This window comes from Meleagris gallopavo, chromosome 3, assembly GCF_905368555.1.
Source record: "Meleagris gallopavo chromosome 3, MGAL_WU_HG_1.1, whole genome shotgun sequence".
Classification (NCBI taxonomy): domain Eukaryota; kingdom Metazoa; phylum Chordata; class Aves; order Galliformes; family Phasianidae; genus Meleagris; species Meleagris gallopavo.
In genome coordinates this window covers 37808220-37833014 of record NC_139406.1, presented here as the reverse complement: position 1 = coordinate 37833014, position 24795 = coordinate 37808220, and the positions used below count along the sequence as shown (strand labels likewise).

General features: G+C 36.4%; 1 protein-coding gene across 1 annotated transcript; it reads left to right on the top strand.

The window, feature by feature from the left end:
- Positions 1-1520: 1520 nt before the first annotated feature.
- C3H18orf63 (chromosome 3 C18orf63 homolog) lies at positions 1521-20198 on the top strand. The gene is given in 15 exon segments (XM_085219928.1): positions 1521-1654; positions 2310-2388; positions 2888-2944; positions 4045-4156; positions 5879-5920; positions 6886-6962; positions 8370-8479; positions 9262-9358; positions 9459-9505; positions 9507-9542; positions 10086-10263; positions 11635-12681; positions 13860-13979; positions 15217-15303; positions 18743-20198. Coding segments are annotated over 14 exon segments (2193 nt in total). The 3' UTR covers positions 15274-15303; positions 18743-20198.
- Positions 20199-24795: the final 4597 nt, after the last annotated feature.

The following is a 24795-nucleotide window of genomic DNA, read 5'->3' as shown; positions in this document are numbered from 1 at the left end:
AAGGATTCCATGATTTACACGATCTGCTTTTCAGACAATATCTTGTGACTGTATAACACTTAGACAACAAAACTGCTTTCTATTTATTGTTAACTTCACCACTTTGATAAGGCCATTTCCAAAAAGGGGTTTCTTATTTGGAGGTAAGTAGAAGAACCATTAGAACTGCTGCTTTTGGTATGTAGCACTGGTGGCTCCCCTTGGATATAAAGTAGATTTTCAACCTGCCTTTTTCTCAGTGGAGCACTTCGAGATCCCTGCTGTAGTAAAGGACCGTATTTTATTCAAATAATTAAATTTTACATATACATTTTGTCATAAACATTCTATTTCCTTTGTATTGCACCTGGACGGTGCTGCAGTACATAGACTCATACAGCAGGCATACAGTTGTTACCTGGTTTTCTGTTGTAACTTTGTTATTCACACTCTTGAAATTTTTTAGTGTTGCTCTTTCTCACAGACAATACATTTTGAAAAGCAAGTTTGGGGCAAGGAAGAAATTCCTGTCCCTGCTCAGTGTATAATCCTGAAATAGTTATTGCTTTTTCAATTGTGCAAACATTGTGGAATGATAACAGTTTACACTGACTACTCTCTCAGCCCGTTTGTGGGAGAAATAGCAAGAAGGAATAGTAGGATCTTGTCCTCTGTCTGAACTTCTGGCTATTTTGGTTCTTCTTTTCAATGCTTTTTTTTAGAAAAATTCCAAAAATTATGGAGTCGCAGCAGGCCTGGTCTGTGTTACGGCAATCTACATACACATGCTCTGCATTCTAACTCTTCACTAAATATCCAGTCACATGTACTTCAAGATAATGCTGTAGCCTGAGCCCCAATCTGCCTCATACTCTTGCACACAAAGAACAGTCAGTTTCTATTTTAAGGCAAAGCTTAGGGTTTGAGATACAGCTTCATTAGGACCACAATATGTCAAATCACCTTCCACTCCAAAGAACAAGGCTGTTCTCTTTTTGTAGCTGTGTTAGTGTGTAACTAAGATACCCACTGAGACAAAAATGCTGCTTTGCATACCTTATTTGAGTGTGAGAATAGGAAAACAACAATCAGTAGAGATTGCAGTATTGCATAAGAAAATATTGCCTTTCACCTAGGGTGTCTCTCTCTGCTGAACTCCTGGCACTTTGATTTTCATTCCAGCCAGTAGGCGACAAACTTCACCGAAGAATTCCTCAGCACTTGGATCCCAGATAGATTCCAGCCGAAACAAACTCACAAGGTGTAAAGGATATTTTCACCCTTGTGTTTAGTCTTAATATTTTGATTCTTAAAAGAGAATGAAGTATAATACATTATTTATAAAAAAAAGTATGTTGAGTTGTCTGCTTCTGTTCACTGTACACGTATATTACCTATCTAATCTTGTCAGAAGGTAGTTAACTGATTAGTGGTTTACCTGATATCATGTCCTTACAAAGTTCTGTAAATGCTTACCTTTAAAGAACATATTTCATTCCTGTAAGATCCCGGTTCCGTTTCAGTGAGATCAGCAGTAGAACATGAATGACAGAAGGCATCAGTCTCTATTCTTTGCCAGTCTGCCAGATCTGCAGAAACTCTGTGCTGCTACAATAACACTGAGCCCCCATTTATCAGAAAGCGAGATGAGGAGCACTCAGATAAAAGTCTGCAGGTAATGAATTATCAGAGTTATTTTCAGAAGCTACTGGTGTTTGCTATTCAGCAATTTTATTAGTGCAACTAGAGTTAGCTGTAACAAGATCAGCACAATTCTTATTAGCAGTAAACACTGACATTTTTCAAAGTAATTTGTGTTTTTGATGGGTGATGTGCTGGCTATTGGAGAAAAATATACTATTACGTTTTTAAATGCCATCACTTAAAACTAACAGAACAACCTACTTGAAACTGATGAATATTTGAAGTTACTCTGTAAACTTACAAACTAGGAATGCTTTAGGTGCATCTTTTGAGATATTGTAATGCTTTTTATAGGTTGAGACAGAATACTCAGAAATAATGTGCACATTCCTTGCACTCAGAAAATGTTATCCCAATCCCTGTAAAGGGAAGAAATGAGAAATTCTGCCAGATGGACTGCTTTGAGGCAGATCCATTAATTTCCCAAAGGCCTGTAGTCTTTGCCTTAGACCACTGTGGTTGGGTTAAGAGTAAGTAAATTGCATTTGTTTGTCACATTACACTGAACCACTGGAAACTGAATAAAAAAAATCAGAATCAATGTATTCTCTTTTTAATAGTAAGAAAAAAAATAAACTAGAAGTGGGAGTTTATTTTTAAAATTTTCCTATTTTTTAAATCTACAGACAGCTAATATTCCTGTATCAAGACATCCTTTCTGCACCTGTTATTGGAACATTAAATCAAATTTCAGTTGTCATGGCGGTCAGTAATCATTGATAAATAAATATATGTAGTTACATATAACCACACATCTTCACAAAGGATTCTGTTTGAGCACCAAGAATAAGTTACATAAATTCAATCACTCTTCTACTATGCATTAGTAATGTAGATGACTGCTTAAGTAATTTTTTCTTTTGATGACATGATCTTCTTAGGGAGTGAACCTCTTGTAGAATAGAATTGACTTGGTAAGATGCCACAAAGAGAACAGCAAAGCCATGTTCTGCCACTTTGTTTTGGGCAGTTTTTTTGCTCACTTGGCAATGCATCTTCACCAAGAAATGAGAGTGCTGTATGGCAAACACCTAAATACATTTTTGCTGTTATTCCCCTTGAAAGTATAGGATATGTGTGGTTTTTTTTTTTTTTAATTAAGTACTCCTCAGTATGCTTTTCTAAGGCAGGGATATCTTTGGGCCAAGATGTATGATTTGATAAAATTCTCTTCAATTTCAGACACTTGAATTTTCTTTTTTAGATACCATTCTACAAATCAGGATTATGTGAAGCATATGTAGAGAGACAAGGAGCTACTGTAAGTGCTGGAAGATCTCACTTCTTCAGACAGTTACATCTGTCTGTGATTGCTGTTGACAAAGACAAATCTTTTTCATAGGGCAAGCAATTTGCTCTACAGAAGAGAAGTCTCAAAGTTTTAAAGAAAAACCCATTCTGTTGTCAGAATGTATCTCATTAATCTGAGTACAATAACTGCACTCAATCAGTCAAAAGTTTTAAGAAACTCCCTAAGAAATTTCGCTAAATTCCTCTGCTATAGTGAGGTCCTAATCCTGCTCAAAAGCATTAACATTTGACCTTGAGGCAAAGACAGACCAAAGAGTCCTTCTGGTGGTGTGAAGCTACCTGCATGTCCTGTTGATTCTGTTGATGAGGTGTTCAGAGAGCTGAATCTCTCCACTCGTGTTTTGGTTCTCCCCAGCCCACACAGGATTGGGTGTCTCAGAAGCAAAACTGAAGCACAGAAAAGAAACAGAGCCCAGAAGCATAACAACAGTTCCTGTTTCAGGCCACTCTGCATATGTTTTACTATCTTTTAATATGCACTGTTTGTGGGTTTTATAAATGTATGTGTGGAGGTACTGAAATTGCTAACTCACAAAAACTAATTGCAGTCAAAGCCAGTAGCTCTGCACAGCCAGTTGTAGGTATTGTTTTCATCCAGAATGAAATACAGTAGGTCAAACACACTAATAGTATGGCAGATGAGTAAAGCTCTATGCACATGTTGCTTCAGTGATTGCAAGAGGTCTTCAATTTCACACAAACTTAATATACCTAAGTTTTGGAAGCTGTGTCTATCGTATGGAAAATATTTAATAGATAACTCCATTGGGGGAAAAAAACCCCTAAGTATATGGAGTTATAATTCCAATGAAAACATTAAATGAATAGTAGTGCACCATACTCCAACAAGCCAAAAAAACCTAGATGTTTACATCAAATACTATAGCTTTTACAAATACTGTAGCTTTGTAGACGAAAAGAGGCATAATTTACACTGAGATTTAACTTTAAAATAATAGTAACAGTATTTCTGCTAAGATTCAGATTTAAGTCTTTACAAAATGTACATTAAATATATATATTTTTTCCTTTTCTCATTGATGTTATTAGCTGGAAGCACCGCAAAAAGTTAATCCAGCCATCCTCCAAACCTGTCTCTCCTACACACTTACAGCCAGACTTACACCTAGGTGGAACAAGGCTGGTCATCTCCTAGTGCAAGGTATTCCACTCACTCAGCTTAAGAATCAAGCATTTAGAGTTTCAGTTTTTTATTATTGCATTTACTTTCTTTATTTTAACTTCTATCTTATTTCCATAACTCTTTTCTTTATTTACATTTTTATTGTTTATTTACTCCTTTATTCAAGTTTCAAACCTAAAAAAAAAACATCTACTTTTTTTTATCTTTTCCTCTTTATAATGGACTAAACAGTTATTGTAACTGAATGCAACATAGAAAATTAATCATTTCCAAATCAGATATTGTCACATGCTATTCTGCTCACAAAGAAATGAGATCATTGCTGCCAAGTTCTTAGCTATACTTAGCAAAGAATTTGCAGGTTGACCAATAAGTATGTACAGGAGAAAAAAAAAATAAATAAATCAGACTCACCCAGGTAGGGAAGAGACTCTCCAGCTATATAGCAATCCTTCACAAGAAGTAGCCTAAACCCAAGAGATGCTCTACCTTCCATGGCTGGCCCTTATAAGAGCCCAGCATGGCTCCATCCTGGGTCCACTCCCTCTGATCATGTGGGGAGCACAGATGCAAACAGTTTGTGCTCCCTGGATCAGCCGTACCTCTTCACCAGGTGCTCAATCACCAATTCAGGCTGTGACCTAACAGTTCCCCTACAACAGCAAATGTCTTCTAAGAACTTTGTCTGCTTTTCAGATTTGTGTTTTCATCAATGGAACTGTTGTGCTTGATTATGTTTTTCTAGTATAGAAGTATTTTTCTATCATATATCTCTGTATGGGGCTGCTGAATCACAGGCTGAACCTCTGATTGATCACCTGAGGCAAGCAATGAGTCAGTATGGGAGCACAGGTGAAGGCAATTCACCTGTGCTGCTGGAAGGGGTGGAGCCTGGCTCCACCTCTCCTAGACCCATTTAAGAGCTGACTGTGAGCAGGGCAGGATCTTTTCCTGGAGATCTTTTCTTTGGAGTTTTGTAGCATGCCCAGGTCAAGGGTAAGTTTGTTGTTTGTTTTTTGTTTTTTTTCTTTTGGGTATAATAACCTGTATAGCCAAATTCTCTGGTGTTCTTCATAACTCTAATATCTGTGCATTCATTGATTATGCAATCTTCTAATCATTTTTGTCTTTCTAAATAGAAGTTCTATTGCCTGGCATATCCATATTGTGTACTAAAGTTGCAAATTACAGAAGAGTGAAACAATAGATGCATTTCAGTTACTATGGTGTGCTCCTACTAAGCAAAGCTGTTGTGTAGATCATTCAAAATATACACTGAGAAAAGTACCATGTGCTGTTATCTTATTTCCAGCCATAGCATTAGCAGTATCTTTCTTTCTAATGTTTTCAAAACGTACAAGTCTGTGAAATCAGCTTATTGAGTAATAACAGGTAGAAGGCCAGATGGTAGCTCACATAAAACATAACTTCAGTGAAACTTTAACAAACAACAACATGTTCCTGGTGCATGCATCTTGCTTAATCGTGTATGTGTTGCTAAATCTGGCAAAGTTCATGATATATGTTAAAACATATAGTAGCACTATACAGCTTCGATTTTGAATTTGAGAAACTTATTAACACTTTACTCAATTAAAAATATTTCCTTGTATAAGTTCCTTCCTAGAAGAAAAAGAAATCTGTGAATTTTTATCTATTAATATACTTTCATCTAGCTTGCTTTTTGTTTAAGATGCTAATGGTTTAGAAAATAAAGTTTATCTATTTTGTTTTGTTAAGGAAGAGATTTTTTGTCTCAAATGGGAAGGCAAAATGCAGTCGGTAAGTACAGCTTTCTGTTAGGAATAAGCTTGTGTGAATAAGGTGTAATTATGTGAACTTAAGATTGAAATGGTGCCTCAATCTTATTGCAGCATAATATTTTTTCATTCTAAAGTAATATCAGACACAATAGACTTGATGGCAAACTATTTTTTCTATGTAATTGTTGTCAATTTGTCTGAACCCTTGAAAAATTACCCACAGAAAGGTATTTTTTCTACTATTAACCTATGGCCATAGATTAAAACCTACCATTAAAACATTATGATTATTACAATTAAATGCACTGGCCTAAAATTATAGTGTGGAAGCCCAATAATAATAGATAAGAAAAGAAACAAAAGTGACTGTATAGGGTTTGAAGTTTGCAAAATTAAAGTGTGCTGCTTAATTATTGCAGAAAATACAAAACTAAATTTATTTTTAAAACTCTAGTATAAAAATGAAAGATTACATTTTGGGGTATTGAACCCAACTTACAACAGATACATATTTTGACATCCAATTTGCAGCACGAATATATATTTGGGAGTGTAATACATTCAGACTCTGCACCACAGGAGGGTCGATGTTCCAGAAAAAAGTCAATAAGTGCTTGCCCTGGTCATATAGTCTTTGATATTAACCATGTCTGCATGCATAATACTGAGCTTGATGACTCAGTACAGTCAATGGTTATTTTTATGTTAAATATGTTTGCTTTACAAATTGGTATTTTTGTATCAAATGTATAGGTTTCAAGCTCCCAGTTGCATGGATGGCCCTGAGTTCACAGGGAGATGTATAGATTGCAGTTAGTTGTTGGGTTTATTTTCATTCTTAAAATGCAACTTTTATTTCCATGCTGAGATCTGTTTTTTAAACTCGGTACTTTAACCGACAATGGCTGTAAATAATCATTTGGTTTAGCAATCTAACAGTTAAGTTATAGTTTGGAACAGGACTTTGGACTTCCTTTATTTTAGTTCTAGACATCAATGTATCAGAGGCACAGCTTTGCATCAGTGTGGAGGCCTGCTCAGTTCGGTTACCGCCCCCCAAGGTATAACACAGTTCTATTTTCTATGGCTGTATTTACCTTACTAATCTTTATCTTCATTTCTGCTAGGTGACTTACAACTAGCACAATGGCTTTAGAACAGCTTATTTCTGATGTATTAAGAAGTAATCACATTGATTAACTCTATACAATCATTTTAAGTGTGTAACACCTGTGGTTTTTTATATTGAGGCAAGCATACCAAGTATCTTTGTCATACAGATTCTAGACTACTTTCTAAATTTCCTTCTAACAGCCTATTCTAAAAGCCAGTCACAATCTCACTGTAATAAATAACCAGTTTTGAGTAACATATTAGAAGTGAAGCTGCAGGTAATATGTCAGCACTGTGTATAAGGTAAATGGATGTTGGCTTTTTTGTGTTTTTTTTTCTGGAATTTGCTGTGTTTTCTATGCAGCTTCCAAAATACAGGAGCAGCCTGTGTCATGCAGCTTCATAAATGGCTTAAGAAGTAATGACTGAGGCTAAAAATTGGCCATGTCAGTACATCCACACACACAAAGGCATATTTGTTAGGTTTTCTGATTACTTCGGTTCCAAAATACTTATTTTGGAAAATATTTTAAAGAACAGAAAAAGTAAGATTTCTTTTGTGACCTAATTGGACAGCATAAATATTAAAGCTGTCCTTGCGTTATTTTGAAATTGGATTAATGGAAGGGATCGTGGTGTGGCTTCATTATCAATTTGACTATTTGAATATTTTTCTAAAACAGAAGTTGACTGATTTTTATCAATTAAGAAATGCAAACCATGGTTGAACATGGAAAGAGAAAATGGCTGTTGGGGCCAACCTAACAGATTTAAAAGACAAATTTTTCCTTTGTGAGAATGTGTTCTAATCCTGTTGCTGGGATCTTGGCACTTTATAGAATCATAGAATGGCCTGGTTTGAAAAGGACCACAAAGATCATCTAGTTTCAACACCCCTGCTATGTGCAAGGTCACCAACCAATGGACCAGGCTGCCCAGAGCCACATCCAGCCTGGCCTTGAATGCCTCCAGGGATGGGGCATCCACAACCTCAAATCACTTGATTATGCAGAGTGGCATATGAAGTTCCTAGGCTGTCAAACATGAGTTTCTGAGTATAACTTTAAAAAAACTGCAAGAAAGTGAGACAATTCTTAGTTTAAGAAATTTGTTCTGTATTCTTATTAACACAATTAACATTTAAATTTCACTGATTTTACTTACCTTTAAGCCTTTTACCTATGCTTTGGGAAGTGTTGGCTCTAACATAAGATAGCATACAATTTGCTTATTTCATAAGGAGTCTGAGATGAATGAATAAGGTATAAACTACATTATATTGTCTTATACAGTTTTTATATTTAAATTTTGTACTACTATACAGATATTTGCAAATAACTTTTTTCTATTTTAAGCTGGAAGATTTTGATATTTCGGCTAACATCCTAAAGCTGTTTGAGAGCAATGAAAACACAGTTATTGACAGTCATTCCATATTAACTAACTGGTGCTATGTTTTGCCAAGGTAGGCATTTGTTTAAATTCCAGCAGAAACAAATATTTCTTGGAACATTTGCCATTCAAATTGTAAATTCAGTGCTAGTGATAAGAACACCTGTTTTACATTCAGGAAATTTTCCTTCTAGGTCTCAGTGTCACGGAAAATGTGAAAAAAAGAGTAAATCACAAGTTGTTTAAACATCATTTCAACTTTAGTGCTCTTTGCTACTGTTGTAGTGTTATTTTTCTTTGAGTATAATTGTAGAAGAAAGTGTAAATTTAAAGATAAAAATATTTCCAGTCTCTGCCACAAACTGTCTCGATCCTCACCTATGATTTTCATCATAAGTGTCAGAAGTAATGATATGTTTTCATTTGCTCTACACTCAGTGGTAGTGGGTATTACAGATGAGAGCAATCAGCCTTGTAGGTTCCAAGCTCTTCTCTATATTTCAGCAAACATTGCTTTTGCTCTGTTGTAATCTTATGAACTAAAGATGTTCTCAAAACTTAAGAATAATACATACGTGCTTTAAATGCCAAATAATCACAGAATCATAGAATCACCAAGGTTGGAAAAGACCTACAAGGTCATCTAGTCCAACCATCTTCCTGTTACCAATAGTTCCCACTTAACCTGTGTTCCTAACACAAAGTCCAAACATTCTTTGATCCCCTCCAGGGTTGGTGACTCCACCACCTCCCTGGGCCCATTCCAGTGCCTGATTCTTTTTTTGAAAGTCCAATGTATTTTCAAATGAGCTTTATGACATCCTTTATAAACATCTTTTTTTCACCTGTGCACAGCATGAAAATGGGTCAGATCATAAACATCAGCCGTAGAATTCCTCCAGAATCTCCTTTCCACTCATATGAAGAATTTCAGATGCACTGGAAGAATCTGGTAAGAAGCACTGTTTTTGTATTTTTCCTCTCTTCCATGTGTTTAATATAAACTTATAGTTGTAATGTGCATTTATGGAGTTTTTTTTTTTGTTTTTTAGTATGGATATATTCTTCCTGAGGATATTGATGAGAAAGAAATATACTTGTGTTTACTTCAAGCCAATAGGGGAAAGGCTATTTACGTATCCTTTGAGAATATATTTGTTCCATGTTCTCTATCACTCTCCTAGCTGAGACCTAAATTTTCATTATTGAATGCACCACATTTTCTTCTACAACTTCATAGAAATCAGTGGAATTGTTTCGTTAGTCAAACTGAAATAAAACATTACATCTGTTTGTGCTAGAATTGAAAAATAGGAAGTCAAACAGATCATGTTGTTTCTCAGCTTCTGTAAACATGATACTGCCAATCTAAATGGTGACTTAAAAGGAACGGTTACATTAACACTATGTTTCTGTAAAACTGTGGTGAGCAAATATTTATTTTCAAGAGATTTTCTTGCTAGGGAAGACTACACTGAAGGTTATGTACCATTATTGCAGTAGGGTAGAATGTTTGAAGTCCTGTAACTTTGTAAGCTTTGGTCACTTAAAGTAGATACTTTTCTTCACCTTTTTGGGGGGAAAAAAAAAATCTTTAAATGTGTTTTTTTCTAAAGGAAAGTGATTAGTAATTGTGAAAATACAAAGACCCTTGTTATGTATCCCTGAACACTATTCAGGTACCCTCTAAGATGCATTCGAAGTCAGCCAGTGCAGTATTTCCCTAGAACAGACTCGGGAAGTGTGTTGAACTCTTTTATTTCTGATGTGAAGGCTAAGTTTTCACATCTGTGTGGATTTCCAGTAAGGATGTCAAGGAAAGCACTTTATGCTACACAGGAACTCTCCCGGACCCCAGCGTGTGTAAGGTTTTTGTTATTTTTTCTTAATAAAAATACTAGTGGCATGTATTCTGTTTCTGATTTGAAATAACCTTTGTCATATTCAGAACTCAGTGACAGCATGAATGCATACTTTTTACAATGATCAAGTTATTTTTAATAAATGTGTAATGTGTCATTATTTTACATTGTTATATTGTTGTTCAGTTGAAAAATACATTAAAAAGGAAATTAGCATTAGAATTAGCATTATAGTATTAATTTGTTGCCATCAGTATTTGCTGTTCTATCGTCCTTATTTTACAGCCAAGTTTCCAGAACTTTCCCACACTCTTTCCAGAATAATAACAGTTTTAAAAATATTCTGCAAATTATTTTTAAAAAACAAACTAAGGAGAAAATTAAGTTGTATGAACTTAGGCATTTAAAAGTACTCCAGCTGTTAGACTTAATCTGGCTGGTGATGGAGAGGAGGCACAACACCTTTAATTGGAGTTTTAACAAAGACTGAGACATGAATTTCTTGGGTAGCAGTATGTGAAAAAGTAAAGTAATTAATTCTCAACAAAGAATGCTGACAAATTGCAGAGACTCTAAAATACTATAATCCTCTTTCCTATCCACAGTTCCTATTTATGTCTCTTCAATGATCAAAGCTGGGATGGTTCCTCCTTGTCATCTACAGTTTTATAGGCATCCAGACATATTTTGTTCAGAACACAGATGCCTTTATCAGTCCTAAGAGCCTATCAGACAAACTCCCTGCAGACCCCTTTGAAAGGGCATTGCCCAATTGTGGATCACTAAACCAAAATAATAACAGATATTTTGCATGGTCTGGTAGTGACAGGACAAGGAAGAATTATTTTAAACTACAAGAGGAGAGATTTATATTTGCTGTGAGGGGGAAGTTTTTCACTCAGGTGCTGGCACAGCTGCCCAGGGAAGCTGTGGTGCCCCATCCCTGGAGGTGCTCAAGGCCAGGTTGGATGGGGCCCTGGGGAGCTGAGCTGGTGGGGGGCAGCCCTGCCCACGGCATAGGGTGGTGCTGGTGGACTTTAAGGTCCCTTCCCAACCCATGCCATTCTGTGATTGAGTCAGTGGTTCTATGGTAATATCTGTAATTTAAGTCTTCTGAGAAATGCAATATTCCAGCGTAGTTTATAAACAACAAAAAAAAAAAGGAGAAAATGGATCTTCAGTTATGGTTACAACAAAATATTGTTTAAAAATACAGACAGTTACAATTCAAAACAGGATTTTGTATGTTTATATATATATATATATATATAGTGGTGTGTATCTCATATATATTGTATTGAGATGCATTAGTGGTCAGATTTTTAAACCCAGTTAATTGAGTTTAGCAGCTCTCCTTATATTGCAGGAAATACAATCTGAGTCTATGAAATTGGCTGGTGAGATGGTTTGTGTGGTGTCCCTGACCCAGACACCTCCAAGGAAAGAGACTTTGTTTAGCGTTTCTTCCTCATGCAATAAGGAGAACAGCCACTGGATGGAGCATTTGATCAAAGAGCCAAAACCGCATACTTTTTCAAGTAGCAATAAAAGTGCAGAAGAGATTTGTGTTGAAGCAACTGAAAAATTAATCAATCGGCAAATACCAGGAATATCAGAGCTACCACTTTGGAAGTCCTTAGGCGTGCCTGGAAGCTCTGCCTTTGAACTCTATCCAAAAAAGATCAGCAAAATTATACCAATTTTCAAAGGAAGGTTGATGCAGATGAATGGAAACGCCACAAATCAAACTGATGGGAAGAAAAGAAAAAATGTTGAAAGACAATCACCGGTAAAACGTGTTAAATCTTCTATGTTGACTGTTTGCAAGTCCAGCTTAACTCAGGTTTATAAACCTGCTACTCATATTAGCTCACTTCAGATAATTACTGAGAAAGCATATATAAAACAAGATGTACTTCAGTGGAAAACAGAGTCTAGTGGACAAATGATTAATTCCGACTCTTCCAGTAACTCAGCTGCAGGTTGGAGTTCATGTGAAGTCAGTCACAATAAGGCAAATTCTCCTTCCCTGCATAAGAATGTTAGGCCGGTGCTTCAGGAATCTGACATCAGTCCAAACCTAAATACATTTACATCTCCCACTTCCAGTTCAAGAGCGGGAAAAAATTTTGCAAGTCAAAATACCTCACAAGTTCTCAGGAAACAACACCAGTCAAAGAAAGCACATTTGCAGACTTGTAAATTAGAGAATGAAATGACAAATTCGAGTTTATCACAGCAACAAACAAAGCAAACAAAGAAACCAAATGAAGGACAAGGGTTAAATATTCATGAATCCATCTTAAATGATACAGTGTGCATTGCCAAAAATGATGAAAGCAAAGCATCCTACTGTTCTAAGAACTGTATTGTTAAGACAACCTGTCTTCATTCCAACTCTGTCTGTGAACAGGTACAGTAAAGAGCAGTCACTATCACTGGTTCTCACAAAATCAGCATATTCTGAAACAACAATGAGCAATAAAGAGGATGACTTTTACCATGTTCAACCATCATTATCAATATAATTGTCTAAAATTGTCTAAAATTTCTACCACATGTATTAATGTTTTGAACCAGTGTTCAGGAGGGGAAGGAATTACTTTGTCCTCTGAGATAGATTTTTTTATTTCAGGCTTTTAAGGTGGAATAACTAGTTTTAATTTCTTTAAAACAGTTTGTTCTATCAGTCTATCAAGATTTCTTTAAGGGTGAGTTTTTCAGTGTTCAGTCACTGTAAAACCATATTAATGAGCAGTCTCTGGAAGGAATCTCAAATCTCATTGACTGTGTGGTGCTGACTGCATAGTGTATAAAGCAGTGTTCTGTTAGATAAACATGGAAGGTTTTGCGAGTACAAGTTTAATCTAAATTTTGATAAAAGTGCAAGTGACAACATAAAAGATTCCTCCTTGGTATAAGCAAATAATCTCCAGAGTGAGAGTAGTTAAGCACTGGAACAAGTTGCATGAAAAAGTAGAACTATTATCTGTTCAGTTTCTTAAAACACAACTGGGTGAGGCCCAAAGTAATGTGATCTAACTTTGAAGTTATCACTGCTTTAAGTAAAAGTTGCAACTAGATGACCTCAAGGCATTCTCTACAATCTGAATTTTCTGTGATTCTTACTGCATTTTGATAGTACAAATAGCTGAGCTGATTTCAGTGCAATTTTTTTGGGCATGATATCCTGCAGGTAGGACACATGGATGAAATGTGTTGTGCTTCTGTTTTCACCTTTAAAGTGTGATATGATGTGTTATGTCCTGGCATTTTTTGCCGTTCCATGTGCACAGTTTTTTGGATTTATTAATTCCTAAATACCAAACCACTGGGAATTAAGGGGCGTAAGATTTTTGCCATCTAACAGACAGATTTTAACTTCTAGAGTGACAAGACATGCAGCAATTGCTAAACAGGATTAGTCAGGATATCAAGATGAAACCTGGTTTGCGGAGTAGCGAGAATTATAATTCACACTGGTAGTGATAGACATTACAAATCACCACGCACTGTGTTGGTGAGATCTGATTGACAAAATACTGTGTGTGTTTGTTTTTTCCAATGAATGTATAAACTTTATACTTTAAGATGTCTGCAGGGAACAAATATCTGATATGTGATGAAACAGTGACCTCAAAACTGACTCGTTCAACGAAGGAGAGCAACAGGGAAGATTCTGTAAAGAAAGGCTCTGCCAGAAAAAGGCAGGTAAAGGACCTACATACATACACCCTTAGTCCAGTCTACAAGAACTCAAATTAAGAAATAAAAAAGAAAATATAAGTTTTATCATTTTATCATGTTCCATTTAAAACAGGGAAATAAAGAAATATTACTGAGCCCACTCTTGGTAAAAATGATCAGTTATGCTGCTATTACTTCAAATGTGCATTTAACACTCTTGTCTCCTGCAAAAGATAGTACTAGAATGAAAGCTTTAACGATGTCACATAATGTAAATATGTTTCTGAAGTAGAATTCTACAGAAAAAAGTTCTATCTTGTCTTACTTAACTATGGGTATTCTTATTGCTGTGTAAATATTATATGCATGTTACATGCTTGAATTCAGCATTACTTGGGTAGAAATGAACTCCTAAAGGCTATTTATGAATCGGTGTGGAATTTTAAAAGGTGTATTTTCTCAATTATTTAATGTATTTCAGATGTATTATTATAGAAAGGGCAGCAGCAATTAAATAGGTTTCTAATACCAATTGTGTTTTTTGACCTTTTTCTCTAAATTCTGTTCTAGTGACAATAGTGCGTAATTTAAAATCCTCTTAATTTTTTCATTACTCTTAATTATTACTTGCATTTATCTCTAGGCTATACTTCTGCTTCTCAATGTCAGTCCTTCAAAACTCTGTTATATCTTCCATTTCTTTCCCTTTACAGTCACATTCTCAATGCTTTTACTGTCTAGAAATTAGGCTGATCAGTAAGGAGCGGGTCTAAAGCCTCTAAAGCTCAGTACAGTTGTATTTTCTTACATAGATATGTGAGTATTATCTGTGCTAATAGCCAACAGAACATACTGTGAACATACTGTGCAATCCCTCTATAAAATAAGTCAGAAGACGCATATGTTGCATACTTTTCTCTGTTTCCACCCTTGCCTTTTATGTTTTATCTCAAGCAATCAATGACCATTTGAGGTCTCATTATCCATGCACAGTACGAAGGGTCTTTGCACTTTGCATGTCAACCTGAGCCCTGCAAGCTGCTTTAGGGAGGTGGCAGTAAGTCCATACTGGCTGCCTGCCGTGCCCACACTGCAGCAACACTACTACTGGTACCAGTGAATTGCACAGTGGATGCAGAGATGAAGGGGAGCCTCGGCTGGAGGCTTGGGAACACTCAAATAAACTTTTTAGTTTAGCTATTAGCCTGTATTACTGCTTTGCTTGTTTTCCTGATTTTTTGCTTGTTTGTTTTGTTAACAGAGAGAAGAAGGTTACTCAAAATTAAAGAAAGTCAAAAGAAGTAAGCCTTTTATTTAGGATATAATGGAGTACTGAAGAAAATTCAGGGTATGTTCATTACGAAGTAAAAGGATTTTTCTCATTATTCAAATAATATTACATGTCTATAATAACCTTTGTATTTTATGGCTTACGATATCAACTGTCTCCAAAGGAATCACTTTTACTAAACAACTGGCTTCTAGAACAGAATACGGAGGTAGAAGAAGCCAAGGTTAACTGGAACAAGAAGCCAAAGCCCTTGGTTTCTTTGGACACCACCAAATAAAGCATTGCTTTATTTTTTTTCTTTTTGTAACAGACAAAAGCATATTCTAGTACTGAGTACTTGGCTTTAATTTGTATCTTTACTCTTTTTCTTTTAAACTAAAATAAACCTTTGTTTTTTTTTTTTTTTTTTTTTTTTTTTTGCTGCTGAGTTTCATTTGAACCTCAGCTAAAGTTAAAACTATAAACCATTACAGTGGGACTATCAATGCTATTTAATACCACTACATGAAATAGGGTAACTAGATGCTTTTGTGGTGCCAAGATCTAATCCAAGGACAAAATGGCCTGCCATACAAAATGAAAAAAATTAGTTTTAAGGCCAGATATTTGAACCCACAGAATGGATTGTTATTGATAACTGTCTTGCATAATAGAATAAACTTTTTCTATGAATATTAAGGATACATATAACGTATGAAAACCACTAGTTTTGTTGCTCTAGTAGCATATTGCACATTATTAGGAGAAAAATATGCAGGAAGGAGCAAGCCTTTCTGGTTCACTGTTTTAGAGATAAGTAGAAGTATATTTATTCAGAGAAAAACATTGGTGTGTGAACAGTGGTCACATAGACACAAAAGTACAAAAATATAAGCATTATACAAATCAAATAGAAAATACAAAAATTAAAAAAAAAAGCAAAATACAAACTGTTTCTCTTTTAATCTGGCTTTTGGCTACAACATAAATGCTAACAAGTAGCCAAGTATGCATGTTGTCTCCGAGGTATACTTTGTCCTTCTATTCTTAGTGTAGATAAATTCCCTCAGGTGGATGTTACTATCAATTGTCTTCCTTCCTGAAGGAAGTCTGTTGTATGCATAGAAGATTTTCGTATGGGGCCTTTGTATTCTGCTATTCAGCAGATCTGTTTCTGTATCTAGCATTTCATCTGCCCTGCTTTAGTTTCGAAGCCAGACAGTTGAGGCATGACCCTTCTACAGATGTGATCTTTTTCAGCATATTGAGCATAGATATCTAACTTGTTGAGAATTGACAGAGATAGTGTTCCTGAGAATGGCCAGAACTTTAACTTTTTAACATTACAACTTTCTTTTATTTATGGATTAGACACAAAATGGCCAAGTTGATTATTGTAGGTAAAGCATAAATGCTGGATAACAAATTGTCATCCATGAAGTGTTTATCATAGAATCGTTTGAGTTGGTATGGACCTTTAACGGTCTCCTAGTCCAAGTCCCATGCAATGAACCAGGACACCTACAGCTACATCATGTTGCTCAGAACCTCAAGCCTGACCTCGAGTGTCTCCAGGCACAGGGCATCCACCACCTCTCTGGGCAACGTGTGTCTGTGCCTCACTACTCTCATGGTAGAACAACTTTTTTCCTTATATCCAGTCTAAATCCTCCCTCTTTTAGTTTGAAACCATTCCTCTTTGTCTTATCACATATTTAATATATGATTTCTAAGAATACCATTGGTATGGATTTATCATTGGCATTGGTGATTTAAAAACAAAACTAGAGCTAAAATAACTTCTGCTGTTGGATCAGTGCCTACAATTTCATTTCTGAAAAATTTTGCTTTGATTTTTCTTTATGATGTATTACTGCACTTGCATTAAGAATACATGTTTTTTCTTCAACACTTGAGAATTACTTTTAAGTTTTCAAATTTACTGTGCAGCAACAGCTGTAGGTGAGAAGGTCCTAGAGTGAAATTCAGTGATGTAGTTGAGAAGAATGACTTGGATCTCATAATTCATGACAGTAAAAACATTTTATTTTTTTTTTTTTTACAGTTAGCTTCTGAAAAGGGTTGGTTTGTTACTAATGTGCCACATTCACAGCCTGTTAACTGCTTGAAGAATTCAGAGTGATTCTAATTTTCTTCCCAATTTTACTGCACAAAAAAAGGGGATACGTTGATAAAGCATGTAAAGTGTCACTGAAAGAAGCACGTAATATTTTAAGATCCTTAACATTTAATTCTAACACTAAACCATTCTCGTTCATTCTGTTTGTATGTAGACAATCTCCCCCTCTCTGGGGAAGAACATATTCAAAATAGCAGAGCTGAAGTTCCCAAGCCACTCATCTACAGAACTCTTCCTGTAGCTCTACTCTTGTGTTGTTGTATGATACTGACCTTTGGTTATGGTTGCCAAATTCCATTTAGCAAATGAGAAGCTAAAAACTCGTCTGAGAGAGTAATAATACTAATATTTTACATGAAATTAATTTCTACCATTGATGTAAGGATACTGTACACACAATGAATGTGGGGGATCCACACAACTGGAATTAAGTAAAAATTCTCAGCAGTTTTGTATATGAGAGCTGGATCACATATATTGTTTCTTCTAAAACATGGATTGCCCCAAGCCAACATTTAGGAATTTCTCTTCTAATTGTAAAGATACAGTATGAAATTTAAACAAAGCCATCTTTCAAGTGCTTTCTTGATGTAAAATATAAAGTTGAAGTAATAACTTTGTTATATAAACGTAGCATGATCTGTTTATTGAAGGAACACAACGTAAATTTGAAAACATTTACATGGAAATTATACGTGGTGAAAATATTTGTATTTTCATTGAAAAAAAGATTCTGAATATTTTTTAATCAGTCAAAGATAAAGCAATTTATTTTATAATGCAGGAAAGCTTATTTCCAAATCAGATTGGAAATAACCTTTGGTCTGTATGCATTAGCAAACTGTTAGAGCTTTGCTCCAAAAAGTAGATGTTATCACATTACTGCTGTTATCCTGACTATTTTTCATTGCTGCAGGCTTGTTCCAAATTGCGGTTAATCCAATTTACTCCATGGTCAACTATTTTAAAATGCTGGAGAATGGTTTCTTCAGATTCTGTCTCTTACATTTCTGTAGAGCTAAGACTTCATCTCAGCTAGTTAAAAAGCTGTGAACATACTTCTGCAATGGAAATTGCTGCCTCCAGAACCACAAAAACAATATTTTGAGGGATTTAAATTTAAAAACTCAAATGTTAGAGGAAAGACAAGGTTGAGTATGTATGAAGGACAGCTTTTTCATTTGTTCTGTGTAAAAATTAAAAAAAAAAAAAAAGTAAAAAAATAAAAAAAACAACTTGAGTGTTCTAGATACAAACTCTTTAAGGAAAACACAAATACAGAGATACACCAACTTTTGTTTGCATATTAGCTGTACTGTTCTGAGTTGCCTTTTGATTTCTTTTGTGATCTCAGCTTTTTCTGTTTTCCTCATTCAGGCTTCCAAGAGACCATTAACGTACTTGAGGATCTCTGAGCTTTGTGATCTTTACTCTGTTTATGTCATGTCACTGCTACCTGTTTCTGGATGAAAAATTGAAGGTTAAATACATACAGTCGAGTGAATCCATATGTCACTACCTACCCCAGACTGTTTAGGTTAATAATCCTCAAATGGTTTTGGAAATTCAGCGAACTGTTTGGAATTCTTTAATCACATTATGCCTATCCTAGCACTTGCTTACACGCCTGACTGCTGTTCCAAGTTATTTTGAAGTTTCAAATTTTTATGTCATAATCAAATAATTATGACACAATTATTTGCTATATTATCTGCATCTCTTTGTTTCACCAGTAAGACATTCCTAAATAACTTCTTCTTGTCAAATAGTTCAGAAATAAACACTGTAGTTTTTCTTAGTCAGGGAACAATCTCAAGGCTGGATTTGATTATATCTTCTTTAGCTCCTCTTATGTCTTTTAGTGAATTTCCATTCCCGCAGATAAAACCATTGGGTATGAAGGATTTTTAAAGTCCAATTCACAACACCATTCTTGAGCAACTTATGCAGAATATATGTTGCTGGCATTTAAGTAATTTTATCAAATTAAATGTAGTTACAAATTTATGTATGAATTATTTTGATCCCGTTATTGTTGTTTGTAAGCGAATATTATTGTGTTATGTGGAAATTAAGAGGCAAACACCAATTTCTAAACTCAAACAATATAAAACTGTAGTATAGCATTTGCTTTGGTAATACATTACCAAAACCTTTTTTTTTTTTTCTAAAGGATTTGGTACAGTGAGACTTCACGTGCTTTATGAGAACTTTGGATATTGCCATGGTTGTGTTTTTATTTGCCTCATGTTTCATGTTAGGATTTTTCTCTCCTGCAATAACAAGTTTTTTTTATCGTTATTTATTTCAAATGGAAAATGTTGGCATAGCTCTAATTTGATGGTGCCAGCATTTAAAAGAAAGTGAGCACTTCAGTGACTTGTAAATTTATTGCATACAATATAAAAAAAAAAAAAACACCAAACCTACATCACACAAATAAGACAAAAAAGAGCAATAAACTCATCAAGAAACCAAACCATATTTACATCCAGTTTGGAAACTGGTATACATAGCCACTTTTCAAATGCTATGGATTAGTTATTCTTTCATAGGTTTGTTTAGATGTAATCTATCTTTTTGTTTCTCAAAATGTGGAAAAGCTCATAGAAAAGTTGCCTTTCTGCTATGCTATATAAACTTGTGCTTCATCTGGTCTGTCTGTCGTAGTAGCTATTTAAGTGCCGCCTGTTTCCAGCATTTGCCTGGTATCTCCTTATTAACAGAAGTCATTCTGCATCGTTCTCATGTTTTAAAATGTTTGCATCACTTTGTGTTATCTATTATAATACTCCAAAGAGAGAAAACACAATTATTGTATATTCAGTTTGTTCCACTTCAAATAAACTACTGAATAACTCATATGTGCTAAATGGCCAAATCCTTTCTAGCCTGTGCTGTGGGTGGGAACCTGTTATTCTAACCCTCCCAGCACTTGTAAATATGCAGCAACATGTTTGGTACAGAGTGAAAATGCACCGGGTGCAGGAGTGGTGGTGGAAATGCTGCTGCTGGGGAGGAAGGATTAGTGCTGGGGCTGCCTTTGCAGGGGTTTATTGATGCTGAAGGGATCTTCACTGCTGCCTTTTGCTATACGTGGAGCAGTGTTAAAAGCTTCTCTCAGTTCCTCCTATAATGAATTCTCACTAGCTGGGCAGTCCTTCACTGCCTGGGGTCACCTGGTGCCTCCGTCTATGATGTCTGCAGGTTGGATTTCTCAGGGGGAAGGAACAGACAGACTCACTCACCTGCCCCAAAATATCCTGATGTGCATCAGTAACAGGTGGAATTGTAAAAAGGTAAAGAAATCCTTGGGAGTCAGAAAATGGTCAGAGGTCAAAAGGCAGAAAATATTGCCCACCCTTTGATGGCTGCTGGGTTTTATCATTTTGTATGGCTCTTTCATCAGTTTTTCTATGTCTAAGTCAATTCAGACTTCCATTTGACAAAGCTTTCTCTGTCTTCAGTAGAAGGATTCAGAGGTCTACAGCTGAACTATTTGTAATGAGTTTACATTATTTAGCAAATACACACTTCCAGAGAGCAGTCTGGTGCATATTTTTATAAGTTGACAGTGTTCTTTTCTTCCACAGATGTAACAGATGTAAGCCGAAGGGACTTCTTACATTCTTTAAACTGGCTTCTGCTCAAACTCCATGTCAAATCTAAACTTAGAAAGTTACAAATTATTTAGGCAGGGAAGCTTGCTATTTATTCCCTTGGTGCAGAGTTTGTACCAGCTTGTGTTAATAGTTGGTTTTAAAACAGCCAGGTTGAAGCCCCCTCTCGCTGTATCACAGAGCAGTGGAGTGAATGGAGTAATTCAAGGACTTTGGGCCGCGTGCTGATCAGCATGCTGGTCCTCACTTTGTGGAGAACCATGAAGAATTTCATGGCATCTCTCCTATTTGTTCAGGAAAACGATGTGTTGCAGCTGTGAAAAAGATTCACTGTTCTATCTCATTGCAATGCTGTAGTTTTGCTAGTCTGCATAATGCTGAGCAGCAGCTCAACCTCTCACCTAAAAATTTGCAGCCAGGATGAGCATAAATGTTTTCCCTGGGATCTGCACAGAACTGGATGCAAACTCTGAGTAGCTTAATCCCCCCAGGGCAGCATTAGATTCCAGGACAAAACAGCCTTACTTTGCTGGAAAATATGTGCAAATTGTTCCCAATTCTATCAGGAACACACGTAGCTTCTTGCAATGATCTTACTGTTTTTTTTCAAAAGAGTGACAAATTTATTTCTAGACTCTATGTAAAAAAGATTTAAGCTTACTCTGGATCTCCTTGTTGTATAATACCTTTGACAGACAGACGGTGTGAGCGCAGCCCAGCTCAGCTGGCTATAACTGCATATCAATGTATGAATTTACTTAAATACTCTTAAACTATTTGAAGTGGCCATCTGGGTAGAAGTGCTGCAGTTGAACTTTACTGTAACTAACCAGCACAGGTTGGCCCAGTGAAATGCATTTTCCTTAATTACCTTAATTAGGTGTTGTAGCAGATTTAAGCAAGTGCTAAGACTGGCCTTACAGAGCTGCTGCCCACTTGACTCGTCTCAACCTGCTCCAGCAGAATTGGCTCAAGTCGCTCATATGCTCCAGCACCTTCCAGAATGAAAGAAAGTCATCCCATGGCGAGATGTTACAAAGGTACCTGTCCCCTCACAGTCAAAATAGATAAAGATACCTATTTAACTTTTTATGTTACACTTGGGATTCTACTATGCAGCATTGATATTTCAAGTTGGATATTAGGAAAAAATTCTAAGGAGTGGGGAAATGCTGGAACAGGCTGCCTAGAGAGGTGGTTGAGTCACTGTCCCTGGAAGTGCTCAAAAAACTTGTAGGTATGCTACTGAGAGATATGGGTTAGTGGGCAAATATTGGTAGAAGGTGGATGGTTTGACTGGACAGTCTTAGAGGATTTTTTCAATCTTACTGATTCTATGATTCTATGTTTTTATTGTAAGCGGAGCTACACAGCTGTGGGATACTTTGGAGGAGAAACATGAAGCAAAATTCAGCCTTTGCTGAAGAGCAGAAAAGGGTGAGATGTCATAATTCAAACTGATACTGTGTACTTTTTATCTTCAAAAGAAAAAAAAATACTATAAGATGAATTTCATTTCCTTTTCTGCCATTCATTCAGTGGAAAATAATAAGGAAAAAAGAAAAACGGACATTCTATAAATTAAATATCCTCCTGGAGCTCATTGTGCATCTTGTAGCATATATGACCAGCATTGTAAAGAGCTGAAATTTGTGTAAACTCAAACATTTGTTAACCATATACCTTGTGTAGTGCTCTTTTCATTGAAAGAAAGACTGAAGTAAGACTCAGTTCCAGAAGTTTTATTTCCTGAAAGATCAGACTTCAAAGGCTGACAAAAATCTGTATTCCCCATCCCTGGAGGTGCTCAAGGCCAGGTTGGATGGGGCCCTGGGCAGCTGAGTGGGGGGGGCAGCTCTGCCTACAGCACGGGGTTGGGGCTGGGTGGGCTTTGAGGGCCCTTCTATCCCGAGCCATTCAGTGACTCTATGAAAAGCATTTCATCTTATATCAAACCTCACAGTTCCTGTAGGAATGCCCTCACCAAAATGCCACCCAGAGAAGCCAAGCACTTGGTCTGGTGGCCAAACCTGCGTTATTTTTTTCAGTCTTCTAGTGCTAATTGGATATTCTGCCTCTGCAGATTTTGTAATTTGGAAAGAGTAACAATGAAATCAGGATTCTGCCCATCAGTGAAACTGAATGCATCCAGTAATGGAAAATGTGTGGCTCCCTGGGCACTGGGCCAGCTCAGCATGGTAAAAGTATACATCTTCATTAATTCTCATTTAGAGAGGAATTGATTGATGCTAGCAGTGTAAACTCAAATAGTGTAAGCCACCCTTCAGAGGTAGAGGAGAAAAACTAGTTTCAGGATTTAAGCCTAACTGTTAGCAATGGTATGCTTGCAGTCTCTGGCCATTGTAATGCCAGTGTCTGGTTAGTTCTGAGGCCACAGCAGGGTGTGGGATACTGACCCTCACGTCCTGAAGAGCCAAACCTGCAACTTGTGGCTCTGAGCATGGTTCTCACTGCCTCTCCCAGACTGCTGCTGGTCTGGAGGAGTGGGAGTGGGCAACATGCTGTACTAAATTGCAAAGAGCCCTTTAGAAAACTGATGTACGTGTCTGATGTGTGACTGCAGAGATCAATAATTTTAAGTAAACCCAAATTAAAAGCTACTTACTTTCTGCGTTGTAAGTCAGGGAAAATACTATGGGAATTTCAATACTTAACGCTGTATGACTTTGCATCTTCATAGCGAAAAGTTGACATCTGATTACATCTTTTTAAGTATTGCATTCAGTGTTCAAACTGGAAAGTTTGGAAGGTGCTATGGAAGGTTTTTTTCTGCTTTGCAACTGAAATTACTTGTGCATTTTTCCTGAACTTCAGTCAAGAAGGTGCACTTGTGTCCTATCATATACAATTTTTGACTCAAGATGGAGATCTGAAGCAGCCTTGCTGGCAACTGAGCAGGACGACACAGACTGGGAGATCTGATAAAACATCACCATAGACAAAATAGGCAAACAAAGGTGCAGCAGGAAAGCTTTTTGCCAAGCCCATCCCCCCATACATCAAGGACGTACCCACCCACACGCCCAGCTGCAGTCTCAACTGAGCTCACTTAGCTGTTCATCAGTAACGGCATAATATTGAAAGTATGCATCATTAATTTTTAAGACAGCTCCTGTTAGAAAGAAACGATTAGACTTTGTGAAGAGTGTAATACACTTGCCAGGGCTACATTTTACCAGCACAACATTCTTATTTTCATGTCTCTGAAGAGCTGGTATCTGTTTAACTTACAGTGATGCTCATTTATTTTGCAGTTTCACGCAGTACCTGAGGGAAATCTGATGCAAAGTGTGGCTCCTTCACATCAGCTGTAAATGCCTTTCTGTACCATCAGGGAGAGGGCTTCAGAATAATAATGCAGCAGTCTTTTAATATGCTCACTGCCAAAGGTTTAGTACTGAGTATTTTTTTTTATTTTATTTTGTGAATATAGACTAAGATATTTATGCAGTAATTTGCTATTATTTGTAAATATAATACATGATATAAATAATGTTATTATCACCTTTGACTGCTTCAGTCAGGTAAGCTCAGGAGATCTATACAAACATGAAGGCTGTGTGGTGCCACGAAGTGTTGCTTGCACTTGGCTAGGGCCAAGTCTCTGGCTTTTGATAAGAGCAGAGAGCAGGTGAACATCACAATTTATAACTAAACCTCAGTTGCCTGCTTCCCAGTGAGTTCTTTGCACGTGGAATTATGTCTCTCTTTAGGGTAATGACGGCACTTCTATTAGCACCAGTTAATCAGTCATGTTGAGCTCTGTGTTATATACGTCCCTTCTTTCCT